This window comes from Pyrus communis, chromosome 13, assembly GCF_963583255.1.
Source record: "Pyrus communis chromosome 13, drPyrComm1.1, whole genome shotgun sequence".
Lineage (NCBI taxonomy): Eukaryota > Viridiplantae > Streptophyta > Magnoliopsida > Rosales > Rosaceae > Pyrus > Pyrus communis.
The window spans coordinates 2,626,038-2,636,760 of record NC_084815.1 but is presented as its reverse complement, the minus strand read 5'-3'; the positions used below and the strand labels follow the sequence as shown (position 1 = coordinate 2,636,760).

Sequence of the window (10,723 nt, the reverse complement as noted above, 5' to 3'; positions counted from 1 at the left end):
GTGCTGATCATATGGCACGCCTAATTTACCCAAAACCGTAATGCCCAAACTGACGATGCGAAGCATGGAATCACTACTCCAACTTATTACTAAATTCCCATCGGATTGAAATTTTTTTTCCTCCCTTGGAAAAACAACTTTCTACAATTCTATTAAAATATTCCTCAATACATTTAATATTTATTCAACCTTCTAAATAAGAAATTGAGTGCTCTGGACTCTACAGAGCCCTATGCCTATATACATACAAATATAAATGTCAATTACTTGGCCAAGGCGTTACATATTCTTCCCATATAAACAAATACTCACTTTGTTTTCATTCCCAACCATCCATCGCCCTCCCTCAGTTGCTCAGAATATCATTATCATTATTCTCTCTGAGATCACAGAGAGAGAGAGAGAGAGAGAGAGAGAGAGAGAGAGATGGAAGAGACAAAGTCCAGATTCAATAGGATTTGTGTTTTTTGTGGTAGCAGTTCAGGGAAGAAAGCCAGCTACCAAGAATCTGCTGTTGAACTTGGGAAGGAGCTGGTAAACAACGTTCAATTCATTTTATAATTTATCTTTCAATTTCTTTCCTATTTTTTGTTCGTCCTATATATTCATCCGTTCGGGTTCCAAAATTCCTGCACAAATTGGAACGTTTCATCACCAAAAGAATGTCTCCTAGAAATTGTTTAATCGTATATATGTGCATATATGCCAAATTAATCTATGTTGGTTTTCTGCAAACGATTCTACTCTTGGGATTCAGAAAAGCCATATTTTCTTTGATATTTATAACAAGAAACAGAAGCAAGCTAAGGGAATGGGGATACGAACGTGGGTTCAGAGCGGAAGGACACTGCTTTGGCCAACTTGGTTGATTTCAGGTCTAAGGTTTGCTTCTATTTCTCAAGTAGTGTGGGGGGTGTGGAGGGTTGCGTGTTGCAACCAAACAAGCGTTCAACGTGGGCTTATGATTGTTCAAGACCTGGAGCTAGCTAGCATTGATCCTGATTAGGGTTTATGTTTGGCATGAGAGAGAGAGAGAGAGAGAGAGAGGGAGAGGGAGGAAGGAGAGTGCAAGCTGTAAACTGGCTGTCAGTTAAGCAGCTTTCTTGCATGATCTGAGTTTTGATTTTAATTAATTCTTTCTCTCCAGGCCAGGAGGGAACCAAACGTGCTCTCTCGGTATCATGACTCTTTTAAGCGTGTTCACAAGCTTCCATGACTGAACCTCATCTCCATGATTTTTGTTTATGGGTTTCCATGACAAGAAATATATATATAGACACACACACATGATTTAAAAATTTTAAATAAATAATTTTCACTCAATAGCCTCTTTTAGCTAGCTAGGGTTTTATTCATTCATTCATTCCATCCACTGAAACATACTATTACTTATTGTTGCTGCCATCTCTTCTAGTTTGTTTCAATCAAATCATGCACTTCTTTTTTTGTATTTTATGATGAACTCGGTTTCTGACACGTGTTGATGGGTTTTGAATTTCGATGTGTTTTGAAGGTGGAGAGAAGGATTGATCTGGTCTATGGTGGTGGAAGCGTGGGATTGATGGGTCTTGTTTCTCAGGCAGTTCATGATGGCGGGCGCCATGTCCTAGGGTTTGTTGTTCTCTCTCTCTCTCTCTCTCTCTCTCTCTCGTACACACACCACACGCATAGGTTACCCTAATGAAATGATTGGCCAAATTGGTTACATTCTTATTTTTTATTGAATTTGAACCATACCATGCAAAATTAGTCCCAGTTATATGTTAATTAACTGGGTTCACAAAGGCAGACAACATAGGAATCTAGGATCAAATGCTCCCCCATATTATATAATGAAATTTGTGCATTCCCTTGCCCTTTATTTTTCTTATTGGGACAAAAAGGTTCACATATTTATGGAAAATTATTGTGTCTTCTAGATATTGTGAACATGGTTCGAAACCACTTAAATTAATGTGATCTAAAGTAAGCCTAAAAGTTAACGTCCTTTTAAGTTCTTACAATGTCAGTTCCCTCTGGAGTTCCCAGTTAGAAAGATTTATAGAACTTGAAAAGCTATTTAGTAAAAGTATGGAAACTTTTAGAGGAAGTGACACTGCATTTTGTGAAAAGCCTGCTTTCCCTGTTATGTAAGAGCTCTTGGTCTGTTAAAAATTTAAACACGTTCTATAAAACACAACCGCAGAAAATTAGTATGGTCCATGCCTCTTGCCAAATGTTTGATCAGTTAATTTTCAAGTATATGTCTATTCGCCCATGTGAAACATTTTGTAAATTCTTTTGTTAATATATAGCAGTTTGCTCGTAAATATATGTTGATGTGGTGTTTTTTGCAGAGTTATTCCAAGGACCCTAATGCCTAGAGAGGTACATTTAAAAACTTAAATGTGATTTGAAGTGATCATTTGGGGCTTTGCCGTCTCTAAATGATTAATTAATAATGTGATTTGATTAAATTATTGTAGATAACTGGTGAAACTGTTGGAGAAGTGAGAACTGTCTCAGATATGCACCAAAGGAAGGCCGAGATGGCCCGTCAAGCTGATGCTTTTATTGCCCTCCCTGGTATGGTTTTGATCCATGAACCGGACATGTCACAAATGTCATTATTAATGTTAATGAATGTTAAAGTTGGTCTTCCTCGTGTGCATAGGTGATTGTTAAATGTTGATGTATGTTGATCTTACTCTGATTTTACATGGATCAAGGGTTGAAAGCCATCCATGTGCATGTGAAGTTGTGAACCATTATCCAAATCAACTCTCAATTGTTTTGTAAAACCCTTTAATTGCAATTATTATGTTCAGGTGGCTATGGTACCCTGGAAGAATTGCTGGAAGTCATTACCTGGGCTCAGCTTGGAATCCACCGCAAACCTGTAAGAAATACTCTTAATATTTATGCACCCCTTTCTATACAAGGGTTTTGAATGTCAAAAATAATTTTATAAAGCATTCAAAACTTTACAAGAAAGCAATCCCTCACATGATGCCATGTTTCTTGTTTGTTCAAATGTGGTTATGATGTTGTAGATGGTTGTTGTTGATATCCTCAAATTTTCTGTTAAACACTAATTAACAATCATTTTCTTCATATTAAAGAATATTTTATCATGTCTCTTGTCTCCACGACTAAATAAGTCTATCATATGTCTATGATTAGTTAATTTATCATGTTTCTAAGTTCTAAGTACACGACTCTCTCTCTCTCTCTCTCATCTATAATTCCATACAAATTAAGCTAGCAAAGCTGAAGGGAGATGATATTGTGATGATGTGAGTCAATCTAATTGTGTGGTATGGATGTATGAGGAGGTTTGATATAGAGAATCAATGCATGTGGTACTTAATTCTAATTCACATGGAAAGATAGCATAAGATTAGGTGGTTTGATTATTTGGAGGATCTCCTTTTGAATGGGAGAAAGCCTCGCATTTCTTATCTTTTTAGGTTTAAAAAAAGAGAGGTTGTTGGTCAAAGAAGGGTGTTGTTGGTCACAAGACAATGAGGACATATGAACAACATTCATATAATATGGAGATTAAATGGATGTTTGAAGTTGGATACTATTAATTAATTGGTTGATTGATTAAATAATTAAGTGAGAATTACTTGTTTTTTGTAGGTGGGGCTTTTGAATGTGGACGGTTACTACAATTCGTTGCTGTGTTTCATCGATAAGGCCGTTGATGAAGGCTTTATTTCTCCTACTGCACGTCACATTATCGTGTCTGCTCCAACAGCCAAGCAATTGGTCAGACAACTGGAGGTATGCTTCGTGCCTCTTTTCATCATATCATATGCATCATAGAACAGAATATGATCATCAAGATAAATATTAACGGACCTGATTCATGTGTTACGGATTGTACACTCCAAGTCCTTGTAGTGTTCAAACTATGCCACATTGATGCTCATGGATTTCCCACTGATCCTATGCATGTGCTGAAGTTTCAGTAATATAAGGATGGTCTGGACAAAGTAGACTTTAAGCTTGGATTTTTTATGTAACCAAAAATGGAGAAATTTCCTTTGTACAATAAAATGAGAACCATTTTTTTACACACTATAACATCATGCTTATGGGTTGGTCCGGTTCAATCTGGTTGAAAATTTGGGTCCTTCCCAACCCTATCCGGCTAACCTTGGCGACAATGCTGGGTTGGGGAAAAGGCGTTCTTGTCACCGGTTGCATGCAATTGGGTTTCTCAACTAAAGTTGGCTATTATCAATACCTAGGTTTAGATTTGTTAGAAGATTTACCAAGGGTTTGTCGGAAAGAGTTGTTGCTTAGTTTTTGTAAGTTGTGCTTGAGCCTTCCACGTTACCGAAAGAAAATGTATTTTCGTATAGTTTCGTCAGGGAAGATTAGTACGAACTAACCCTTTTTGTTATTTAACTACACCTTAATTTACAAATTTACTTAATGATATGTTTTGGTTTTTTGGCCCCAGGAATATGTACCAGAGCTCGATGAAGTAACATCAAAGTTGGTGTGGGAAGAGATGGACAGAATAAGCTATGTATCTGAACCAGGAGTGGCCACGTGATGTGTTTGCTCGATTGATCATGCAGAAGTCTTTATTTTTTGCGTTTTGGTTTCACAGTATATACGGTTAATATACGGTATGACACCGTACATCATCAGCGGCAGCAGCAGCAGCATAGGAACTTTGGGTTTTTGTTTTTGTAGCTGAAGCCAGAAACTCTCTCAAAGTCCTCTTATAATATATTTAGTTCGAAGGAAAAGAGGAAAAAAAAAATTAGAAAATGAAGGAAATGCTTGCCCTTTTTGTAAAACTCTGAAGGAATCAATTCAAGTTTCTTCTTGGCTAGCTACATGGTTATTCTACCGTGTCGATTCTTTTGTGACGATGTCTTCTGGGCATCTACAGTTTCTTTAAATTTGTGAGGAAAATGTCAGGAGAATATACGAAAAGATGTGTTGCAAACTTGTCGTATGGTCCTCAAAACTTCAAAAGTGGATATTGTTGTTTTTGAAGTTGACATGAATGCATATCACAAGAGACTGAATAACTATTTTATTTTCGGTAAAGTATTCAACTACTAGAGATTTGTAGCTCAGTTGATTAGAAGTATTCACTCTTCCAACCATATGAAAAAATAAGAAAAATATTTGACCGATTACGCATTAATCATTAAGAAAAGGGCTTTTCTTTCATGCATATATAGCATATTAAGCAGACTTCTTGTTACAGCAGCTTAAGTAACATGACAACTGAATTGACAGAAGACCACTTAACCAATTCAATTCATAATTTTGAGTTTAAATTTACAACAAATAAGAGATATGACGGTTGATAGTTGAATTCTTTTTTTAATGATTTAAATAAAGGATTCAATTATTAATCGTCACATAATGTGATTTTATAAAATATGTTCTCTTAACATTTTCTAATTAAAAATAGTTTGTCATGAAACTTGAGGACAGTTTGTTGACTAGGTTCTAAAAGCCAGGTGGTGTCAGCATGTGAGGCACATGAAGTTTATTAATGTCCAAATTGCAATTGATTAAGGCTTTAAGATAAGGTATAGATCTAATTGAATCAGAATAAGATCCTCACCCTCAAAGGTCAACTCAATAGTCAATAAATCTTAAGGCTTCCCTTGTTGTTGGTAGTACGAGAGAGGGGGGAGGGGGTGGGGAAGGGAGTTTTAACAAAAGTCTGTGATACTGTTCACTTTAACGAAAAACCATATTTTTACATTAAAAAGTCAAATATGATACTATTCACTTTACCCTTTATTTTGTCCTTACCGTTAAAACTCAAAGTTTCCAAGCTTTTTTCATTAATTTTCCTAAAAAAAAAAGGTTATCTGCAAATATTTTGCTCAAGTTCTTAGATACTTTGGTGGCTTCTAAATTTCTATTACAACTGGAAAAAATGCCAAAAAAGAAAGCGGGAAAATGCGAAACATGTTCATTTTATTTAATAAAAAGAATGACGAGTTCAAGAAAATGTAAGTTGCTTGCTTATGTGCTAATTCAAGGGTGTACTTGATCTTCGTAAGAGACTTGAAATTTAACATAACTATAAAGAGATTTGATTGATGCTTGGTTCCTACCAATCAACGATTGTGAATCACTTGCGCACGGATGCATAGACACTTAACGTGTATTAAATTGTGTTAAAAGTATAATCGTGATCGATCTAGTGAGTGTGAGGAAACACTTGAGTTTGTTCTCCTTCTTCTTTGATGGTGGGAATCTTGTGGCAACTTGACAACAAAGCTCATATTGAGTGAACATCTTAAGTCCTTGTCTTTGTGGGATTGGTTTATTTTTGTATTTCTTCGCGTTTGCATTGTTTTGCACTTATTATATAAAGGGAATCCACATTAGAAAAATTCAAAATCATAATCATGATATCAGCTTGAAATTTCTCTATTGACCTAAGGTACTTTTTAACCACTTCTACGTCGGATCCAAATATTTAGATATAAACACAGAATTTTAAATGCGTGGATAAACGCTCTTAACTACTTGAACAACTAATCCCTTACTATTACAATCGGACTGACATATAAAGTTGTACCTTCTATATCTAGCTTAAATTTCTCTCTGAGAAACATATACTACTCTAATTTGATCGTATGTGGTAAAACACACACACACACACACACACACACACTACTCTCCTTGGAAAAATTTGATACAACTGTTGACTTAAAAATACATATGATTTCTGCCCAAAGCTGTTTTTCTAGTGTTTGGGGAACCATAGACATAACGATAATATAATCTACTCTAATTTGCAAGGAAGGGAATTCAAACTTTGGGTTGTCAGGGAGCGTGCATGCACAAACCTAACCAACTGGCCGAGTCCACATCTGCTGGAAACCAAATTTAAGATAATTTAGCATAGTACAAGTTGCTGCTGTTTTGTGTAAGCTGCAGTGAGTACCTCTAAAAGTTTGCAGGGCTGTCATCCAATTGTTTCTCATCTTCTATATCAACCTCCAAAATTTCCTGAGATCGAACAAGAACAAGATTTTCATCACTGAAAGACTAAGACAGTAATGTTCAAGTGTAAAAAAATAAAGTGATCCTGATCAGTTGGGGTTAACTAACCCACAGGGATCCTCTGCTTCAGATAATTGGCCAGTCTAGCCAGAACCACGCTCCGTTGGTGCCAAAACGGGCCTTTAAGACTGATCTTCACAATGGGTCCGTCCAGTTCCGTGAGTTCTACTTGTCCTGCAAGTCATCTCCTTATCTTAACTGATTTCCCACCACCAGAAACTAAACAAAATACATAGAAGATAAAGAGTTCAACTTGTCATGCCAACTGAAGTGTTGAAGGGCTGCCCGAATTCAACCCTTGCATCGGCTAAGACCTTTTAAACGTTGTCTTCTGTTAGATCAAGAGGCTGCGAAGGCTTAACGGCTGCTGCTGCCGATATTGTTGGGAATTTCTTGCCAGTTTTCGTTCCCTGTGTTGCTGGGAACGTGGAGATCCTTAGCCTTGGGCTTTGTGTGTGGTTGTGGTTTGCTGTTTTCAGGATTTGGGTTTTGGAGATTTGATGACAAGTAATGGGAAGGGTTCGTGTTGAAGAATGCAGGACTCCTTCCATTCCAAAAGCTTTTCCTTCAATTTGCCTTCCAAACTCCAAAGACGAGCTACAGGGATTAGTAGAGAAATGGATAATGGTCACTTCTCTTTCGTGGATACAATTTACTTGCTCAAAGTCTTTAGCACTGCTGCTATACTAAGCAGTCATGTGAGATTCCTCAAAAGTTCAGACTCCACCAGAAGTCGTAAATTCGATTTTCGTGTGCTACTTAACTCACTAGGTATAGAAACCAAGGTGAGGTTGAAACAACGCCAAATCTCAATTGTTTGAAAGTATGAATCACACATCTCAGAACTAAAGGACCTTACATGCGCTTATAAAGATCTAAGTTGCTCCGCATTTTTGCGACTGGCTTTACAGCGGAGCTCCATACTGAACTAACTACTTGAGTAATCAAATTGCACAACGATACTAAAAGTCACCGGTTGAACGTATTCAATGACTATTCAGCTTGTATTATCTTGTCCTCCCTTCAAATGCTGAATAAGATGACGATTTGAAGATTAGTCAGACCGCACCAACCTTTGCCCGGAAAATGCAAAATAGAAGAGGAATGATGATTATTCCATCTTACAAGTTTCAGATCACAAAGTTACATAGGCTTGAATACGCTGCTTGAATACGCTGAACAAACGTGTCGTGCAAGCCCCATCGATTGGGTTTTATTGTGACATGCTGATGCTCAAAATAACCAAGGACTGAAAAAAGAGATTACACAAATACAAAACTCGTTTACACCTCCCTATTTGAATCCGACATGGATAATGATATGCAATGTATTAGCTTTATATTGCCGAGAAGTACTCTTTGCTGCCCTTGGGGTCTGGCTTCATGGACTTCTCCCCAGGCTTCCACCCAGCAGGGCAAACTTCATCCGGGTTGTCCTGCACGTACTGCAAGGCCTGCGGAATCCAACAAAGGCGACGAAAGGAAGCAACAAAAACCGATTATAAAATGTAATAGGAAACATGACGAGGAAATTCTCAGATGTATGGCAGATCTTGGAAACTAAAGCATCCTATTTCTATTTTGGACTTGATGAATATGTTTACCTGGAGCGTTCTCTTAGTCTCATCTACACTACGGCCAATGGCAAGATTGTTGATGGTGGAGTGTTGAATGACGCCTTCCTTGTCAATAATGAAGAGTCCTCTCAAAGCAATTCCCTATCACAGAGAAACCGAACATCTAAATAATCCAGAATATCACAGCACTGAGTATTTCACAAGTTTATCATTCATTAATTTCAGAATCAATTATAATTACATATCATACCTGATCTGGGATCAGCACATCATAAGATTTTGAAATTGATTTGGTGACATCAGAGATCAGTGGATATTTCAAGTCTCCAAGACCGCCAGATTTCCTATCAGTTTGGACCCATGCAAGGTGGGAAAACTACAACAAAAAAAGAAAAAGAAAAAAAGTGTAAGGCCAACATAAATTCATCTTACCAATCTAAGGAACAGCAATTTTAAAAATATTTTACACCGAAGAGAGACACACAGACACACAAGGTAGATGTACATAGGAAAAAAAATTGCAGAAAATACGTAGATTCACATCATTCATCAACCATCAGCTAGAACACAACTCTCCAATGTCGCCAATCTTAGTAACTCTGTTTGATTAACCTCAATTATAGTATTCCAGATGATTCAATTTCTATTTAAACTTTGCTATTATTTTTCTTGGTTGAATATCCTCCTTGTCTATTAACTATTCTTTCTCCACCAATGGGAATTGATCTTTTGGCTCAACCAAAACCACATGCATTGTCTACGACCCATACCACAAGTCCAGTTTCATTTCGAAGTCAAAAATCCCAATGCATAAAATTGACACTTTTAGAACTCATGTTACGGTACTTATTTGTTTACTCATCAAAAGAACTAAGCATGCATATAGTTCAAGGTGCAACTTAGCATATCATCGCATGTGCGTTATGCAGCTATTGACCTTTGCAAGAGAACACGGCTACAACATATCTAGGCCGAACTTTTTCGTGGTATATAGGCAGAATATTGACTTTTTGTGGTATGTGTGGCAAATTGTGGTATTGAAGAAAGTGGGGAGCAGGGCAACATACCACACTGTCAACTGAAACACCCAAGATTTCAGTGTTGAGCTCTGCAAACTCAGCATGGCGGTCGCTGAAAGCGGTGATCTCTGCAAGACGGGTTTATAAAATTTTGAACAAATCAATCAGATTCAGTTAGATTCATCCAGAATCCAATAAAGATTAAAAATTTGTATGCAGAAATGTTGATTGCGAAACCATGCTTACCTGTAGGACAAACAAACGTGAAGTCCAATGGGTAGAAAAAGAGAATCACATACTTCTTCCCAATGTACTCAGAGAGCTTGACCTGAAATCCAAAACCAAATCTTCAATTGAAATGAAACAAAGGGCTCACTAGTCATTTGGAACCCCTTCTATAGGAAGCACTTCTGCTCAGAAGCGCTTATGCTAGAAGTTATTTTATTTGAAACATGTTTGAAGTTCCTATCGAAGTCCAAATGCTTCCTTAAAGAACATAGAAGTGCTTCTTGACGAAGCATCTGGCAGGTCCTTCTCTAGAAAGCACTTGTATGAACCAGAATCAATTTAAATCTCTCAGAAGCAAATACCAAACAGACCGGAAAATCAAAATACAGATGCGATTGCAAAACAAAACAAAAACGATGAATTAAATTAAAGATTGGACCTTGACGAATTCCTGGTCGAAAACAGCCTCGGCTTCGAAATCAGGAGCAACATTTCCGACGAGGGGAAGCTCACGGGCGGAGGCTTTGACGACGAAGGACTTCCTGGCGTGAGAGCCGCCGCGGGAGAGGGAGGCGGAATGGGCGACGCGGGGGAGGTGGAGGCCGTGGATGGATTTGGGGAAGTTCAGGGTTTGGGAGATGGGTTTGGAGGAGGCGGCGACGAGAGGGGTGGATTTGGAGGAGGAGAAAGCGCGGGAGGGGGCGGAGGAGATGAGGGCGGCGGTGGAGGCAGCCATGGTGGTTATGGAGAGCTCAGCCACTCAAGTGAGTCAGTGGCCAATAGTGGGTGATGTGGGGTGAGAGGTGAAGAAAAGGGTTGGGGGACAGTGCGAGGATAAGTAGTAGGGGGGTCGGTA

General features: G+C 38.0%; 2 protein-coding genes across 2 annotated transcripts; one reads left to right on the top strand and one right to left on the bottom strand.

The window, feature by feature from the left end:
• Positions 1-423: 423 nt before the first annotated feature.
• Positions 424-4,549, top strand: LOC137713861 (cytokinin riboside 5'-monophosphate phosphoribohydrolase LOG7-like). The gene is made up of 7 exons (XM_068453213.1): positions 424-534; positions 1,514-1,611; positions 2,337-2,367; positions 2,466-2,565; positions 2,808-2,878; positions 3,625-3,768; positions 4,454-4,549. The coding sequence occupies exons 1-7, from the start codon at positions 427-429 to the stop codon at positions 4,547-4,549; spliced, it is 648 nt and encodes a 215-aa protein (XP_068309314.1). The 5' UTR covers positions 424-426.
• A 3,683-nt stretch (positions 4,550-8,232) lies between these two features.
• Positions 8,233-10,707, bottom strand: LOC137712850 (2-Cys peroxiredoxin BAS1, chloroplastic-like). The gene is made up of 6 exons (XM_068452024.1): positions 10,307-10,707; positions 9,886-9,967; positions 9,688-9,767; positions 8,871-8,996; positions 8,648-8,761; positions 8,233-8,497 (listed from the first exon to the last, which is right to left on the bottom strand). Exons 1-6 carry the CDS (start codon positions 10,601-10,603, stop codon positions 8,381-8,383), a joined length of 816 nt encoding a protein of 271 aa, XP_068308125.1. The 5' UTR covers positions 10,604-10,707; the 3' UTR covers positions 8,233-8,380.
• Between the last annotated feature and the right edge of the window lie 16 nt (positions 10,708-10,723).